Raw genomic sequence first — 20,111 nt, forward strand, 5'->3', positions numbered from 1 at the left:
TTTGGAGGAGGCCCACTTGGCCTATTTAGGGGTTCAAAGGGGTTTAATCCCTGCATGTACGTATAGGATTCATCTAGGATATGCATCATCTCCTCAACCTCATCATCAATCTCCAATCTATCGAACAACATAACTGCTTTCTCTACAGAATCATCTAGATATACACTCGTGTAGAGAAGTTGCTCTCCACCTCCAGAACAGATATCATAGATAGCTCCTCATAATGGCAGGGTAGTTGGATCGCCTTGTAGACATTAAAGACTTCTTCCTCGTTGTCCACCCTCATATTCATTTTCCCTCTCTCACTTTAATAATCGCATCACCTATAGCCAAGAGAGGTCGTCCCAATATGATCAAAACTTGTTCATCAGCCTCATAATCTAGGATAATGAAGTCAGGTGGGAAGAGGAATTTCCTAATTTGCAGCAACACATCTTCAATCACTCCTTCAGGGTAGGCTATGGACCTATCAGCCACTTGTAACATCAAAGTTGTTGGTCTTGGAGCTCCCAGACCCAATTTCTTGAACAAGCACAATGGCATTCGATTTATGCTTGCCCCCAAATCACAAAGAGCATGACCCACATCGATATTACTAATTCGCACAGTGATGGTCAAGCTGCCAGGATCCTTAAGCTTTTGAGGAAGCTTGTTTTGGATCCTTGAAGTGCACTGCTCAGTATGTGCAACTATCTTGAATTCAGTCAATCTCCCCTTGTGAGTCACTATATATTCTATATACTTAGCATACTTTGGAATTTCATGAAGTACATCTACCAATGGAATATTCAATTGAACCTGGCTCAACATAGAGAGAAATTTATTGAACATGCGATCATCATTCTTCTTCTGCAATATTTGGGGGAAAGGTTGTGGTGGCCTTACAGCCTCCACTGGCTTCGAGCTTGCATCATCTTTCTTTGACTCATGTGTTGTCTTAGGAATCAACTCCCCCTCAGGTACAAGCTTATCCTTTCTCTTCTTTGGCACTTCTTCTAATTCCCTCGCGTTTCTGAGTGTAACTGCATTAACTTGAGGGTTCTTCTCTATATCACTAGGACGAGCGCCTGGAGGCCTAGTATTTTGATTTGATGCTAACTGGCCCATTTGCCTCTGAAGATTTCTGAAATCCATTCTAAGTTGTTGATTGTAAAGCAACAACTTCTTCAACAAGTCATTCGTAATCTCCTCTATTTGCTGGGGTGGCTTCTGAGGTTGATTGAAATTTCCTTGGGGCCTATAATTATTCTGAGTCGGCTGATTTCCTCCCCAGGAGAAGTTAGGATGATTCTTACAATTCGGATTGTAAGTGTTCCCATATTGTGCATACTGATTCATCGGACCTCTACTCTATTGCCCCACATAGTAAATAGATTCAAGATTCGTGGGGCACATGTGTGACTGTCACCACATAGTTCGCAGCAAGTAGAATCTGTTGTGCATGTTGCATCTGTTGTATTTGGTGCATTGTCACTCTATTCATATGATTTACCAATTTTGCTATATTTGCTCTCATGACTGAGAAGTCATCAAGCTCAATCACACCAGCTGCTTTCTGTTTAATTTCTCTTCGTGAGTCTGCATCTCCTTGCCAATTATGATCATTAGCAGTGAAGTTATTCAGCAGAAGCTGGATCTCACTATACGGCCTCGCCATGCGACTACCCCCACAAGCTGAATCAAGGTTCATCTTTGATGTCTCGTCTAGCCCACAACAAAAGTATGACCCAACACCTCATCAGTCTGACAATGATGTGGGCAGTCTCTGAGTAGTTTCTTGTATCTTTCCCAATCTTGACAAAGTGTCTCGCCATCCTGTTGTTGGAACCCAAGAATTTAGCTCCTCGGCGACTTTGTCTTCTTAGTGGGGAAAAACTTGATTAGGAATTTCCTTGCTAGATCATCCCAAGTGTGGATTGAGTTCGCAGGCTCCTTTTGCAACCATTCCTTAGCTTCCCCCAGCAGTGAAAAGGGAAACAGTGTCAGCCTGACATAGTCCTTGGAAACGTTCGGATAGTTGTAAGTGTCCGTAATTTCCAGGAAATTTTGAATGTGCCTCTGCGGGTCTTCATAAGATAGACCCAAGTATTGCAATGTGGACTGAATCAGCTGTACCATGTACTGTTTGAGTTCAAGGTGCCCCGTGATATCAGGCTTCACAATAGCCTGAGTCATATTTGCAAGATTGGCCCTTGGGGCTTCTATCACCGGACGCTTTTCATTACCTGCCATCTCTATTGGCTGTGGTTGAACTACGATGTCCAACTCTCTTTCTATTCTAGTTCTATCTTTCACATCCCTCCTCACTCTATGAAGTGTTCGTTCAATTTCAGGATCAAGATGAAGGAGGTTGTTTGCGCTTCTACTCCTCCGCATTCAAAAGAAGAGCATGCGTTAACACAAACAGGGCAAACTAAAAATTAAAACTTGAATAAATAACTAATAAGAACTTAACTCAGTCAAGTAGCTAATTTCTAAGTCCCCGGCAACGGCACCAAAAACTTGTTGCGACCAAAAATACTCACGCAAGTATACATGATCGTCAAGAAATAAAGTAGTGAGTAGAGTATCATTCCCACAAAGACTTATGATTAACTTTTCACTAATTCAAACTCAAACAACTTATAAGTGACTAATTTACTACCTAAAATGATCAAGCATTGAAATAACTAGAAATCAACCACAACTCATAGGCTAGCACCCAATCTTGTTGCGTTCTTGGCTTAAAATGACTAATTGATTTATCAGGATTGTTGATTGACAACGTTGATATTACTCATAATAATCTGTCTAGTTCTTACTCGCCTATTCAAGCTAACATAATGCCTATATGTCTATGGAATTAAGATTAACAATAATGTATTTATAATTCCTGTATTTCAACCAATCAAGGCAATCAGGTATATGTTTATCCTAATTGCAAATCCATTCTCTGATGCCCAGGTTAGAGAACTTGCTCTATTTAATTCTATATGCAATCTAGAATTCCCACTTTCGAGTTCAACTCAAGACTCGTAGATAGTATTTCATTATTAGCTACTCAGCAAAATAATTAAAAGCAGAATATAATAAACAACCCAATATGATAAACTCAAACTCGTCAAGTTAAACTTCAAACATCAACATTCATGTAGCACCCATGACCCCAGAACAATAGGGTTCTTTGCCACTCATATTCATACAATCATCAAACAAAATATTTTCAAACATAAAATCAATGAATACTAGAAGAAGAATGGAAGAATTCATCAAATCTGTGCTCCCTAGTGTTTCGTCCTTTTGTTCTCCTCTCAAAGTCACATGACCCCCCCAAAATCATGTTTATTTGTGTATTTATATAGTGTAAAAACAACCCCGGACGAATATACCATTTCCAAGCCAAAGTAAGAATTACTCTACGATTTTTGCGCACACACACCGCGCCCCACGCTGCACCTCGCGGCGCGCTTGTGGAGTTTATTAATGGGCAGTGATTTTCTTTGGTTGTCATGCAATTTTTACACTGCCGCGCCGCACCCTGCCGCGCCCCATGCAGCGCGGCAGTGTTAATTTCTCAGAGTGAAATTGTTTCATCCTCTTTTGACATCCATATTTGGTACATGACCTCCGAACATAATTCCGACTTAATGTATTGGGCTTTTACACAGACTTCAAAGCTCCAAATTTATCGATTTAGCTCCAAATTAACTTTTGAACTCGGAATCACTTCCTGCAATGCATAAAACACGTACTAAGTGTAATTCACTATCATTTAAGCTCAAACATATGTAAAATAAAGTAATTAGAGTTGAAAACTACGGCTAAAACACGAGTTTCTAGCCTAACATCAGTGCACAGACCTTTATCGCATTTCCTGTAGAGAAGATAATAAATCTAAGTCTTGCCCATCAAAAACTGGAAAGTGACCAGGTGCTCCTCCCTCTTCTAAAAGCTCAAGTTAGTTATAACCAAATCAAAAGCTCTAGCAAAATCCAATAGTGAAGTACCTCCCTCATTCCTATCTCAAAAATCGAACCCGCTGTGGACATCATCATAACCCCTATCACTAGCCCCAATATGGCCATTGAAATCTTCGCCAATGAACAACTTCTCGATGTGCGGGATACTACACACCACGCCATCCAAATCCTCCCAGAATTGCTTCTTGACCTCCTGGTCCAAACCTACCTGATACTAATCACGTTTACAGTAAACCCTTCAACTACAAGCTTAATACCCATCAACCTATAGTTTACCCTCCTTACCTCGACCACGAGCACCCTGAGGTCCCTATCAACTAAAATACCTACCCTGTTCTTACCCCCAGCGCTTCCTGAGTACCGTAGTTTAAACTCGTCTTTATCCCTTTCCCTAGTACCCTTCCATCTAGTCTCATAGACACACGCTATGTTGATCTTCCTCTTCTGAAGAATCTTACCTAACTCTATAGACATCCCCGTCAACATCCCAATATTCCAGGACCCAACTCTCAGCCTTGAGGCTCTCTTATCCCCTTTCCCACCCCTTTTCCCAACCCCCACCCCCACCCCCACCCGAGGACATGACCTTACTCTCACATCATTCACTACCGCCACTATAAGCAAGAGGTATTAGGTAATCACTACCACTAAGAACAAATAGCGGGAACGAAGGAATACAAGCTAGGAATCCGAGAGCTAAAACAAATAGCAGGAGCGAGAATAGTAACGCAAGCATGCACTAGTTAAGTGAATCTACCATGTCTAAGAAACTACCAGTATGCAAACAAAGAATTAAAAGGGATAGACGAAACCTTAAGCTTAAAATACTAGTTTCAAAGATAGAAAAACAAGTAAGTGTTGTCTACCAAAAATAGTCAATCCAACTACAGGTTACCGGCAAGGCAACCAAAACTAACAGATGTGTACACAAACAAAAATTGTTGTCAAGGCAACAATAAAAAGATGTGTGCAAATACAATTCAAGAAAGATGGAACCTGGATTATAGTCGGAGATGTTCGGACGCGTTTCCCATTTCGCTGAATGTTGCTGCCTCCCAAACCTGTGTGCTTAAGACTAGCTAAAATTGTCTCTCCCGCCCTGTCCAAGATATAAGACAAAAACACAAACTGCCTGGGTGGCATCCAAGGGCGACTGGTCCGGGCAAAAAAATAGGATAGTGGAAGAAAGGAAAAGGAGCATCAGAAGAAAGGAAAAAGAAACAAGGACTGCCGAACAGTAGTTGTCACCGACAGTATAGGGTTTAGGAGAAGAATATATGATAGAGAGGCAGGAGTGAAGGAGAAATGAGGGAAAGTAGAGGGGTGATGCGTGGGATCTAGGGCTACTGCCGGCGGCAGGTTATTTTCGGTGACCGGCGACTAACACCAAGAGACATGGAAAGGGGGAAAGAGAGCGATAGAAAGAGAAGGGGAGTAGGGTACAAAGAAAAGGGGGAGAATAGGAATAGGAGGAGAAGAGAAGACCTTACCTTACTTGCAGGTTGTGACACTAGGAAATTCAAAATTGCAGAATAGCTTCAAAGCAAGTAGGATTGCAAATGAAAATAATACAATATTGAAGTCATATTGGCTCACAAAGATCAATCAACATGAACATATAGAGAACTGAACAAAAGAAAAAATAGGATTGCAAGAGTTGAGGTACTCACCAGTTTGCAGATCAACAAGCAAGTAAAGGAGGAAATCAAGTGCCAATAGCGGTTCAGTTAGCAGTAATAGAGAAAAAAATAGTAGGACTCCCAAAATCCTAGTGCATCAGAGTTTCCAAGGGTTTAAAGTGAACCCCGGGCAGTACTCGCACTAAGAAAGAGAAACAATCGAATTCAGGTGGCCTTGGCTTTCATCCGGCCAAGGTCTCAATTTAGAATAGTAGAACGAGTGAGAGTGAGAGAGTAATAGTAGTGATTAAAGTCTGTCTAGGAAAAACGGGGAAGGGGGTTTATATAGTGACAGCATTGAATGAACAAACAAGGAAACACAGTTGATCAAACACAAATAAGGAAAGAAAAGCATGCAGAATCGATTTAAAATCAATTTAGGAGAAAAATCGGGCAAACCCTAGTTCGAGAAGGAGAACAAAATAGTCAAAGATCTCACTAAATCGGACCCATATAGCTTGGTAGTGAATGTATCAAGTCAAGAACATGAAGATAGTACAGAATCAGAGTTGAACGATTTAACTTCTATAAATAACTAAGTATCAAACACTGTAACGTTGAGGAAATGGTAAGAACCACCGTGTGTGAAAAAAAGGAAAGGGAACATGGATGATTTTACATGTGATATCGGTTTAGGGGTTGAGGTTTGAATGGAGGCGGCTAGGGTTTCTATCAAAGAGAAGGAGATGATGAAAGGTCTTTAGGGCGGCAGTCTCAGGGAAAAATGTTAGGGTTTCGAGTGGGATTTGGTTAATTAAAGAGGGTTGGGTGAGCGAGGGCCGTTGATCGTGAGAGATCAATGGCCAGGATGAAGAGAGGAGTGAGGCGGGTTGTTTGGTGGGTCGCGACCGGGTTAAGTCAATGGGGTTGTTTGGTTTGGGATAAAGAGACTAGGCCAAAGGTGTTGGGCGTTTGGGCCGTTGAAATTGTCCGAAAATTAGCATGTTTGGGTCAGCTCTTGAAACACCCAAAATGAATAAAAAATAAATTATTAAAATGTTTAATAAATGATAAAAATTATTTATGCTATGAAAAATGTTTGAATATAATAACTAAACATTATAAAAATATAAAATACTATTTTAATAAAAATAACAAAAGAAACGCAATTATTTATAGAATATAGGTTATTATTGCAACTAGTGTAGATAAAATAGAGAAAATGCAAATATAATCATGTAAAAATGAGATGAAATATTATAAAATACATGTGAAAATAAAATTTTAAATTGGAATGGTGGAAGAGTTGTCGGGTAAATAAAATGATGACCAATTTTGTCCGAATAAGCAAAGAGGAGGTGTTTGGAAAAAATGGGGGCCGAACCCTGGTTCCTGAGTTGCCTACATATCCCCGGTGTTACGAGAATCAGGCCGTGTGTAGTTCTGGATCCAAAGGTGAACTAAACCGATGGAGTTATTATAAGAATGGTCGTACATTTCGAAGAAAGATATTCTGTAGTGGAGCTATGAATGGGAATTTGAACGTTACAGATATTCAAGATAGAAACAATCATTGATAGTTATTGTTTACATTTGAGGTAATCAAAGGATGTGAATGTTATGAGCGGAAATCAGAGTGAGAATTGTTCCTGTTTGTAAAACGGTTACCTCCTGAGTTACCTGCAAAACTTAAAACATGATGCACGTGAATATATATAGTTATTGTGAAAATTTAAACATGATGCAGATTCCCTTCGGGCCATGAGAGTTGTCTTTCAAGCGATGAGGATGATGTCCTTAGACTATGACGTCCTGGGCCATGAAGCGTGTGATAAGGGATTTACAGGCCATGAAATGGTGTCCTCGATCCATGAGGATGGTGCCTCTGGACGATGACGCTTTTGAATAATGATATGTAGTTTCGAGACATCCTCAGGCCATGGCATCAAACTATGCGGATGATGCCTTCAGACAATGACGCCTTCGGACAATGTTGCAATATTTCATCCCATGAGATGCATGGATCTGTTGATATTGGTTGCTTGATAAAGGGAATATGTAATTCTTTAGTCATATGCAAGAACGAGACAAGGCAACGCTTAGCCTTGTATGGGATGACGGCAGTGCTTTTCCATATAAAGGGAAGGGCAGCGTTTAACCTTATGAAATTATTAGACAATGTTTAGCCCTATGTAGTGATGAGTGCAATGCTTAACCCTTATGCCATAATGGAGACAGTGCTTAGTCTCATGAAAAGGAAGGCAATGTTTAGCCTTGTGCAATAATGGAGGCTGCTTAGCCTCATGCAATGTAATGGAGAGAATGTTTAGTCTCATGCAGAGAAAGGCAGTGCTTAGCCTTATGCAATAATGGAGGCATTGCTTAGCCTCATGCAGTTTAGTGGAGACAATGTTTAGTCTCATATAGAGAAAGGCAGTGTTTAGCCTTATGCAGTAATGAAGGTAGTGCTTAGCCTCATGCAATATAATAGAGACAACGTTTAGTCTCATGCAGAGAAAGGCAGTTCTTAGCCTTATGCAATAATAGAGGCAGCGCTTAGCCTCATGCAGTTTAGTGGAGACAATGTTTAGTCTCATGCAGTGAAAGGCAATGCTTAGCCTTATGTAACAATGAAGGCAGTGCTTAGCCTTATGCAATGTAATGGAGACAATGCTTAGTCTCATGCAAAGAAATGAGAGCAGTGCTTAGCCCTTATGCAAAGAAAAGTGACAATCAAATATGAAGAAACAAAGTTGTTCTTAGCTTGACAAGTTTGTGCTTGGCGACTTCTGGCGGTGTGAAGATAGTGGTCTTATTGTATATATTTGTAGACGTGCTCATCAATGTTATGTCCATTATTCCTCCATCCACAAAAAAATATGAGTTTTGGGGGGGGGGGGGAGGTCGGTTCGTGCTCTCGATTCGTCATTTTGCCTCCGCTCCTATCTTAACGCCTTGTTCTAGTCACCCCGGGTGACATCTGGCTACTATAGTAATGCGGATTTTCGAAAATATGCATTTATGGTAAATCATTTGTAAGTAATGCAAATTGCTTTAAAAGATAGTGCACAAAAGTAAACAGTTTGGTTGAATCAAAGACCGTGACATTATTTGAGACATTGCGACCTTCTTAATTCAAAACTTTAAGGACCCCCTCAAAATTCTGCCCCCGTTTAATGTATATTCCCAGTGATACACTTCTTGGCGTTCCTTGACGTAATGAGATTGAAGAAAACTTGAAATCTTGCCGCAGTGTTTGACCGTAGAGGGGATGAAGATTTTATTATGATGTGACCGGACCCACAGGGCTGCCTACGTATCCACTCTTAAATATGAATTGGGTAAAGCGTAGTTCATGTTAAATGGAAATCAGGTAAAGAGTAGTTCCTTGATGTAACGAGATTGATAGATTTTGGCCATATTTCTCCGTGCATCTCTGCAAGTATGAGTGCTCCACCTGTCAGAACTCGATGAACCATGTACGTGCCTTGCTAGTTTGGTGAGAATTTTCCTTTTGCCTCGTTAATTTTCTTTTTGCCTCCTTATGGTGCGGGAAGATCGGCTTCAAACCAATTGCCCCGTTGTGAATTGCCTTGGTCTAACCTTGTTGTTGGAAGCTCTTGCTATTCGATTCTAGTACAGTTGACCGTGACACACCTCTTTCATCCTCTTACCATCAATGAGAGCCAGTTGGTCATACCATCTTTGTATCTATTCTGCATCGCTGAGCTCGACATCCTGTATGATTCTTATGGAAGGGATATCTACCTCAACGGGTAAAACAGCTTCAATACCATAAACTAATAGGTAGGGGTTTGCCCTAGTTGATGTACTGACTGTGGTGCGGTATCTGAGAAAAGCAAATGGTAGCTTCTCATGCCATTGCTTGTAGATATCTACCATTTTCCATAATATCTTCTTGATGTTCTTGTTGGCGGCTTCCACAGCTCTATTTATTGTGGCCTATATGTTGTAGAGTTTCGGTGCTTGATTTTGAATGTCTCACACACGGCTTTCATTAGATCACTGTTGAGATTGGCAGCATTGTTGGTAACGAATAACTCGGGTACTCCGAATTAGCAAATAATACGATCTCGGACAAAGTCTACTATGACCTTCTTAGTCACGGCTTTATAGGAAGCATCTTCAACCCACTTTGTAAAGTAATCTATGGCCACCAAGATGAATCTGTGTCCGTTGGAAGCAACAGGTTCGATTGACCTGATAACATCCATGCCCCAGGTAGAGAAGGCTCAGGGTGAACTGATTGCATTGAGTTCGTTGAGTGGCACCCGTATCATATCAGTATGTACCTAGCATTGGTGGCACTTTTGCACATATTTGATGCAATCTGTCTCCATAGTCATCAAGAAATATCATGCCCTTAATATTTTCTTGTCTAGAACGAACATTTTCTTGTGAGGCCCACAAGTTCCAGCGTGTATCTCTTCGACCAACCTATATGCCTCCTTGGCATCGACACATCGTAGTAGTCCTAAGTCAGGAGTACTAGGCTTCGTAAGGTGTGAACTTATTACTCAGATAGTATATCGCCCGTTCCTTTCTCCCGATTTCATCATGTTGCCCCAGGACGCACCCAAAGGCTCCGTCCAACACGGATAGGTATAGTAGTAGAGGTCTCTTGGGCTCTGGTGGGAGCAATACGGACCGCTTGGACAAGTATTCCTTGATTTTATCAAAAGCCTTTAGACACTCTTCAGTCCAACTTGTCGCAGCATCGTTCCTCTGCATTTTAAAGATTGGCTCACATATTACCATTGAATTTGCTATAAAACGGCTAATATAATTGAGGCATCCCAGAAAACTCATCACATCCTTCTTGCTCTTTGGTAGTGGCAGGTCCTGAATAACTTTGATTTTTGATGGGTCTAACTCAATACCACGACGACTGATGATGAAACCCAACAACTTTCCAGCAGGGACTCCGAAAGCACATTTCGCAGGATTCAACTTCAGATTGTACCTTCGTAGACGATCGAAAACTTCCTTAAGTCTTATGTGTGATCCGAACTCCTCTTAGACTTTATGATGATGTCATCCACGTACACCTCTATTTCTTTGTGTATCATATCGTGGAAAAGAGTAGTCATGGCCCTCGTGTAGGTTTCCCCGACATTCTTCAAACCAAATGGCATCATTTTGTAACAATATATTCACCATGGCGTGATGAAGGATGTCTTTTCGTCATCCTCTTCGTCCATCGAAATATGGTAATATCATGCGAAGAAATCAACAAAGGATTGTAGTTCATGCTTGGAGCAGTTGTCGATCAGTATGTGTATGTTGGGCAACATGAAATCATCCTTAGGACTTGCTCTGTTCAGATCTTGATAATCAACGCACTCCCTAACTTTCCCATCCTTCTTTGGAACTGGTACAATTTTGGCTAGCCAAGTTGGGTACTCGACCACCTGATGGGCCTTGGCTTTGATTTTCTTAGTAACCTCTTCTTTTATCTTTAAACTCATATCTGGCTTGAATTTCCTGAGTTTCTGCTTTACCAACGGACACATGGGGTTGGTAGGTTGCTTGTGGGCCACTTTGGATATGCTTAACCCAGTCATGTTGTCGTAGGACCATGGGAAAATATCCTCATATTCCTTTAGAAACCTTGTGTACTCTTCCTTCTATGATGGCGATACATGAATGCTAATGCGAGTTTCTTTGACTGTTTCAGAATCTCCTAAGTTAACTGCCTCAGTTTCTTCAAAATTGGACTTTGGTTTGTTTTCGAAATTCTCCACTTCTTTGACAATTTCCTCAGGTATTATATCATCTTCCTAATCTTCCGAATCACTTTCTTTATGTTGCGTTATCTCATTATATGTCACAGTCATAGGTTCATCAGGATATGTAATAATTATTCTGAAAAAGAATGTAGAAAGATAATAATATAAATAAACGAAAAGCAATGAAAACATAAAACTGTCAACAAGTATGACTCGATGTCTCGAGTAATTATTTCAAAACAAAACATTGAAAATGTCTTAAATGCAAATAACAATTTTAAAATAATTCATGCTAGTTCTGCCAGCGCTACCTAGGTGATCGGCGAGCCCGGGATGGTACAACAGTCTAGTTCCTGAGAACAACTCCTCCCACTGTCTCAATGGTAAGGCCTTCCTTCTCCTCCTCCAAGATTGCACTGCAGTCCATATTTTCCTCATCCAGAAACACCTTCCTCATGCAGGCCAAAAGCTCATCTTCCTCAAAACCCCAAAATACATCAGTCTGGTGGAATATCTGGTGCATCGGGGGTATGGGTTGTTCCAATGGATGGAAAAAGTCACTCCACGACGGTATCCAATCACTATATTCTTGCACGGTGTATTCATATCCGAGATCAAAAGTTGTGCCACAATAGTGTAGTTGTGTTGGTTCTGTGATCCCTCGAAGCTTTAGACCAAGGCCCTTGCCTGGTTCATACCCTAATCACATCAGTAAGCTCTCTATCGTGTTGCTCCACCATCGCCCTTTCTCGATTGCGTTTATCCACTCAATGTTGTGGTATGTTTCTCCTCCCAATTTTCTCATATTCTTTACAGCTAGCACAATCTGGTTGGTGTAGATACGGTTACTTCCATGTCTGTGAATAATCACCTCTTGGTGATTCCACTCGAACTTCACAGCCTGGTGCAGAGTAGAAGCAACTGCCCCAGCTGCGTATATCAATGGTCATCCCAGCAATAAGTTATAAGTAGCGGATATATCCAACACCTGGAATTCAACGTTGAACCAAGTGAAGCCCATCTACAGATCCAGGTTGATCTCTTTGATAGTGGCTCTCTGAGATCCATCAAATGCCTTTACGTTCATACTTCCCATCCGTATCTCATGCAGGCCTATACCTAATATTTTCAAAGTAGTTAGTGGGAAAATATTCAGACTTGAAGGGGTCTATTAAAACTCTAGCAATGAACTTATCTTCATATTGCACAGTGATGTGCAATGCTTTGTTGTGACTCAATCCTTTCGGCAGTAGCTCATCTTCGTGGAAATTAATCTTGAGATTCTCTAGTATCTGCCCCACCATATTGTCTATCTCTTAACTAGTGATACCGGTAGGTACGTAAGCTTCACTTAATACCTTCATCAAGGCATTCTTGGGCACATATGAGTTTTGCAACAGTGCTAAGATGGATATTTGGTCGGGAGTCTTGTTTAAGTGATCAACAACAAAGTATTCCCTCGCATGTACCTTCCTCCAAATATCATCGGTGTATGTCTCCACGCCAGGTGGTTTCAGTGCGGTCTCTTTACTTGTTCCTCCAAGATTTTCAGGTGTGTAAACCCTACCGGTTCTGGTAATTTCTTGTGCAGCACTTGTCTCTTCCATCTTGGCTTTTCCTTTTATCCTCGTCTCCCCCACATAATCCCATAGGACAACATCAGACTTATAAGACAGTGTTAGAGCTACCATCATAGTGAAGGGCATAGCTACCTCGACCTCGAATGACGCCTGGGTATGCACCACAATAGGCGACAAAAGGGACAAGAGATGTTTTGGGAGTGTCCCCCTCTCGGATAAGCCCAATGGATCCTTAATGATCCCATTCTTCAAAATTTCCTATCACTTTTACTCCCTCACCATTGTGGTCGGGAAGAGGGTTATTGCGAACATTCGGTGTGGACTCTTTTGCTTGTATAACTTTGGTGTCAATCAACGTCTGGATCTTGTCTTTCAACATGAGACATTCCTCGATAGTGTGACCCTTCATGCCTGAATGGTATGCACAAGTCTTGCTGGGGCTAATCCACTGGGAAGGATTTTCAACATCAATAGCAGGAATGTGAGTGACATAACATGCGCCCTTCAGTCTCTCATATAGTTGGGCTATGGGTTCAGCGATAGGGGTGTATTGTCTGGGGGTTATGCGTTTAATGTTTGGTCATGGCTTTGGGTAGTTTTGGCGGGCGGGGGGCGGTGAATGGTAATATGCAGGTTGGGTATTATAGGTGTGGTAGACAGTGGCAGGGTATTGGTGTTTTAGAGGTGAGGGTTGATATGTTGGTGGAGATGTTTAATAGGTAAGGGGAGACTTAGGGCCCTGGGCTACCATCATGGCGCCCACTTCCCTCCTCTCCGAAATACCTCCTAGCTGTAAGGCTTTGTTGGTGTCTTGCAGCATCTCAAAATTGGTCACCATATGTCTCTTGATTCCTTCTTCTATCCTTTCTCCCAACTTAATGATGTCGGAGAACTTATGATTCTCTATAACCATCAATCTTTCATAATATTGTGGATCCTGAGCTCTGACAAAGAACTTGTTCATCTGCTCTTCCTCTAGTGGCGTCCTCACCGTGGTAGCCTCCGATCTCCAGCGAGTAGCCTACTCATGGAAGGTTTCAGTTGGCTTCTTCCTGAGATTTTGGATATAGAAAACGTCTGGCGCATTTTCTGTGTTAAACCTGAATCTATCCTTGAAATTGGATGCCATGCTTACCTAGTTCGCCTAATTCTTCAAATTCTGGCTAATATACCAAGATAAGGCATCACTTGTAACACTTCACATGAACAACTTCATGCAGATTTACTCATTCTTGCCCACTCCTACAAGCTTGTCATAGTAGGTTCTTAAATGCACCTTAGGATCATCGGTGCAATTGAACATTTCGAACTTAGGAGCTTTGTAACCCTCCCGGCAGTTCCACATCTGGTTGGAAACACATGTCTTCATATTTCAAACCTTCAATACCTTTCCCACCCTCAACACTCTCGAATCTTCCTATCAGTTTCTTTAGCTCCTCTGCCATGTTTTGGATGAGCAGTTCCTTCTTGGTTGGTTAAGGTATATATAGTGTTTTCTACGTGGTATGTGGTAAGGGTTCCACGTATATCAGGTTGCCTTGGTATGTTCCTGGGACTTGGGTATATGAGTGATTATTGAATGAGGTTTGAGGGGGACCTGGGGTAAGTTGTGGTGCATGTTGAGGGGTATGATAAGTAGTGGTTTGCATATATTGGGTTGGGTGATGGTGTTGTTGTTGAGGGGTTTCTACTGGCGGAGGGTTAAGGTTTTGAGGGGGTGCGGGGTTGTGATATTGGTGCATTGCGGGAGGATTTTGTGGAGATATAGGTGACGGATTTTGGGCTTATGTGTTTTGGGGTGGTGTTTGATTCTGGGTGGTGTTGTTCTGATGGTTGACGTTGGGGTCATTTAGAGTAAGGGAGAGGTCTGCGAGATTTCGGACCTTCTCAAGCTCACCTTGTAGCTCCAAGATTTTCTATTCCAACCATAGGACCAACTCATTATGTCCTGGCATACTCCTTCCGTCTGAGGTTTCAACATTCTCTGCCATGGTAGTGTTGTCCTTTCGATTACCACTCAAATCATTCATCTTCCCTTTGCCTTTGCTTTTGCTTTTGGGGTCGCTAGGTGGAGAAGGAGGTGAAGGACATCTAGATCTGGTATGGTATGCTGACGATGCCAGAATGCACAAATCAACCTTTGAGAATGGGAATAATCAAAAGAGAGAAAAACAAAAGGTAACCAAGACAGTAAGATGAAATAAAAGAGTGTTTATAATATTTAAGCAAGTATCACGTAAGGTCATGCAATAATTCACGTCCTAATTTGGGGACCTCATTGTGCTCGAGGTAGGTCTAAGAGACATATAGACTTGGAGAAAATTCATGCCAACATTGCTTCATTCCATTAATGCGAAAATAAATCTAATCAATCTTTACTAAATTGAAATAATAATATGAAGTCACTAATCGAACGGAGAATTATTACATTGAAAGCTAACGAAATCTAATGTAGAAAGCAATAAACAACATTATCTCCTAGTCTATTTGGTCCCAGAAGGACCTTCTCCATGCTTGGCTCTTTTGACTCCATCAATCACACTTCCCAGGTCGCACATGTCGAATAGAAAGTAAGCCATTTCCAGCTTCCCTCCTTCATCATAGCACATACCTTGACAATCCCAAAGCCTTTTTCTCATCTTTCCCTCTAGCTCCATCAATCCTTGCTCTAGGTGTTCAAACCTCTCTGTCGACTTATTTGCAATTTCCTTCCATTCTTTGATTGCTTCCATGCCAACCTTATGTTGTTCAAGATGATTAACTTTAGATTCGACACTCTTTTGCGTATCCTCTTGTACTTTACCTGTGCGTCTGTCACCTCATCTATGATTCTATCTTTCAGATTGACCCCCGGTTTGACGTCCCCAGTTATGTCATCTTCCAACCATGAGAGGTAGTAGTACATATGACCGGCATGATACCTGTCCGGTTCAATAGTCTCCCCATCCACGATGATCTTTTGGTTTCACATATGCTGGGCCTCAAATTTCAACGGGATAAAATCGAAGTCTGCTTTATACTGAACCATGTTGGAAACCCGAGGTATGACTTTCTTCCTCCCAGCATTCCTCATTACCCTTATAAGAGCGTAAGGGTAGATGCCTCACAACCCAATCAGTACCAGGTGGGTTATTCCTTTGGACCTGATGATGAACTCGCTACTAGGGAACCACTCGAACATCCAATTCACTTGCTCGTCTGTCAGATTACTAAAGAAACACATCCAACCAACAACATTCCCAGGCTTTGCAAACCTGTATGGAGCAAATGTAAAGTTCTTTGGATGATGACTGGCTATATAGTCATTCAGTGGCCTACGCAGGAGCTCCTAGCGATAATTTGCCCTCTGAAAGTGTTCTAGTAGCCAAACCTGTACTAGGAGATTGCAACCCCCGAAATGTCCAAACCCATGCTTGCATCGATCCAAAGCACGGTACGTCTCGGCTAAGATTATAGGGAGGATGGTGTATTTCTGATCCTCGATACCCTACATCACGGTCCTGGCGACCATGGCTAAGCGAGTGTGAATTCTCCCCCTTTCATCGGAAAGATCAACAAACCCAAGAAATAGACTATGAAGACATAACGATGTACCCATCCCAATGAGGTAATGTATAGCTCCTCGTGATGCAAGCGATATGATTTGTTGTGCCCCTATCGCTCATAGAGAAACTCGAAGGGGATGTAGGATTTTTTCAGGCAAACTAATTCGTCGTTCATTTTAAACCCAAGCATTTTCAGAAAACCTTGTAGGGTCCATTTTTCTAGCACCAGTAGACCCGGACTATCCCATGGTAACTTGGCGAAGCCCCCGATTTCTTCCAGAAGAGGAGTCATTTCTATATTGCCAAATCGGAATACAACTCTCTTTTCCTCCCAGAACATGGTGGCTGCCTCAATTAATTCCTTGTTGGGTCGAATATTCAACAAAGATGGCAAGTTACCCAGTACTCTTCTCACGTGATTTCTGTCACATGGTGCAAGGTCATTCCACCAGTCAATCAGTAGAGGCGGGATATTATGGACCATACCGAACCTGGGGATCTCGTGCTTCATTTTCTCCAAACAAGTAAAAGTTAGCCCTTTCCCCATCCAAATTCGACTATTTATGCAATAATGGTCAACATGGTGGCACATTTTCTCCAAAACATGCACATAATATGATCATGTCCTTTGGAATTATGGAAATCCCTTTGGACTTTGGACAAGGTTTATCTAAGCGGGTTGATACGTCAATGACGTCTCAATCCATAGTAGGTTTAGCATGATGCATGTACATTTCAAATCAGAGTGTGTTTTCTAGAAGGGTCTAGACTGGTACTCTCAAGTGGACAACTTGAGAGGGAAAGTCACGGGACCGTCGACTGCACCGCTGATCGACTAATCTTCTGTTAATAAGCCTTCCCTGTTTAAAAGGGTGTCTTTAGGAAAGCGCGGACGCTCATCAAATGTCGATATGTTGATAATTTGCACGAGTGGAGTATGATGTTGAAAGCATACTTTATGCAAAAAATAGTAACATGTTGCTAGATATTTTCATGATGAAAGAACGTAAAAACAATAAATAATGTGATAAAGATGAACATGAAAAGGAAAAGAAAAAGGAAAGACAAAGGAGACAAGTTATCATAATTCATGAAAAAGTGCGAGAACGTAATTAAATGAAGCAAATAGGGGAGATAGGGACGGGAGACACATGATATAGTAATTTTAAGCAGATAAGGGAAATAAAGAGAGGATGTACATGGTATAGCAATTTTAAGCAAATAAAGGAAATAGGGAGGGGATGTACATAGTATAGCAATTTTAAGCAAACAAAAGAAATAGGGAGGGGGATGTACAGGAAGTCAAACAATCTGTTAATCCACATAAGAGAAAACTTCATTATGGTAAGAGCCTACGTATATCCCCAGTAGAGTCGCCATCATGTCGCACGGGTTTTGACACGTGACAACTCTTTTAAACGGGTATTAAAATAGAAGAGTTGCCACCTAATGATTTTAAGGTGTCTTAGGGCACCTATTTGCAAGTAACTATGTTTCAAATAGTCTGTGCCACCAAAGATCGGGTAAGGGCTTGAATTACCTCAAAGAGAAGGTGTTAACTCTTCGAGCTCCACAATTGTGGGTACCGGCCGAAATTAACGCTATGTGGGATTATTGGATTATAATTGTCCTATGTGATCATGTAAATTAAAGGAAGATAGGGAATTCAAATATTCGACTACGATATAAAACAAGTGTAAAGAAGATTTCATGTAGGAAGGAATTAAACTATACATTAATAGATAGTTAGTATAAGCCTTTGGAGACTACAAGGTACAGCCTAATTTGTTCTAAGTCTGAATAAACAAAGGTGCGAGTAATAGACATATGAGGGGGGTCCCTATGTTTTTTAGCCTAAAGAATCATCATGTGAAACATAAATAATAATTCGCAACTCTCTTAAGGTAGGAGTTACTCATATTGTTCAGCGGGCACAGACTATCATCTCATGCTACTCAATTACTATGTTAAGGTTGTTTACCTAAAGCGCTCTAGTTCAATTCTAAACTGTATCCTATGCATGTATTACCTGTCCCATGCCTATGGCCCAATAAACAGAGCAAGCCTAAAGGAAAAATAACCCAGTACTGCCTAGGCCTTCAACATGCTCATTTTTCACACGAATAGTAGAACCCAGATCCTAATACACCTCAAACAGAAGAGTGTATCAATTGCGCAGCTCGGGGCCACACATGATTTCATATCAAGCCCAGATGGAGGACCCATTTACCCAGCAATTATAGATTAACCACTCAACCACATAAGTTAACAAACCACACAACACAACCAATTAACAGCTCTGAAGTTTATTAATAGTAATACCTCATAGGGACACGATTACAGAAACATATTGACAGTTGTGTTTAGAAGCTAAGGGAACAAGATTGGTCAAACAAGAGTGCTTGAACATGACAACTAGGTGGACCAGCAAGACTTAGTTTAATATGATGGCTTGACATGTAAAACTAACTAACAACATAGGTTCATGATTTAGCAATTATTAAATATGCGAAAGAGTGTAGCATGCTAAACATAAAAACAATATTAGGAGAGGTGATGAGGCATGTTACTTGGGTTAAGCACATCAGACACACAAATATACACGCTATATTTCCTAGAACAACAAAGTTTTAGGGTAAGGCATGATCCAGAATTAATCTAAAGGAACTTTAGACATAGGAGTATTAATCATGATAGTCTAATAGAGTCATAGTCAGGGGAACATCAATTTTCCCATAACAACGGATAGTAGGCATGATCCACAATAGTCGACAAGCAACTTAACATACTGAGTATACCCATGTATTCAAGAATCTAAAGAACTCATGGTAGGAAGACACATTGACTTAAAGTTAATGGAAATGACAGACTTCAAGGCTTATGCTAGTTGGCCATGCACTAAATAATGAAGGGTTGAACAAACTCCACAGTAGAGTTCTCATGCAATATGTTTGTCTAGAACATTGAGACAGTAATTGGCACATAATATTCATATAAGCATAAAGTGGGGAAAACAGTAAAGCATACTTAAAGGATGCATCAAAAGAAATCTACTTGAGCAAATTCTGGGGAGGAATTAATTCCTTAAGGGTTTCAATACAAGGATCTCAGGCAAGGCATAAGCAAAGACTCGTAACAAACAATGGGTGACCAGAACAGCTGAGCAGGCTACAAAAATCATTCAACCTGAACATAATGAACATATACTGAAATTTAGAATTTAGGAAGGTTTTGACGCTAGGAAATTCAGAATTGCAAAATAGCTTCAAAGCAAGTAGGATTGCAAACGAAAATAACACAATATTGAAGTCATATTGGCTCACAAAGATCAATCGACATGAACATACAGAGCACTGAACACAAGCAAAAGAAAAAATAGGATTGCAAGAATTGAGGTACTTACCAGTTTGCAGACCAATAAGCAAGTAAATGAGGAAATCAAGTGCCAATAGCAGTTCAGTTAGCAGTAATAGAGAAAGAACAACAGGACTCCCACAATCCCAATGCATCACAGTTCCCAAGGATTTCAAGTGAACCCCGGGCAGTGCTCGCACTAAGAAAGAGCAACAACCAAATTTTAGTGGCCTTGGCTTTCAACCGGCCAAGGTCTCAATTTAAAATAGTAGAACGAGTGAGAGTGAAAGAGAGTAATAGTATT

At 41.0% G+C, this 20,111-nt stretch overlaps 1 protein-coding gene across 1 annotated transcript; it reads right to left on the reverse strand.

The window, feature by feature from the left end:
- Positions 1 to 288: 288 nt before the first annotated feature.
- Positions 289 to 1,338, reverse strand: LOC138894033 (uncharacterized). The gene has a single exon (XM_070178706.1). It carries the CDS (start codon positions 1,336 to 1,338, stop codon positions 289 to 291), a length of 1,050 nt encoding a protein of 349 aa, XP_070034807.1.
- Positions 1,339 to 20,111: the final 18,773 nt, after the last annotated feature.

This window comes from Nicotiana tomentosiformis, chromosome 6, assembly GCF_000390325.3.
Source record: "Nicotiana tomentosiformis chromosome 6, ASM39032v3, whole genome shotgun sequence".
Lineage (NCBI taxonomy): Eukaryota > Viridiplantae > Streptophyta > Magnoliopsida > Solanales > Solanaceae > Nicotiana > Nicotiana tomentosiformis.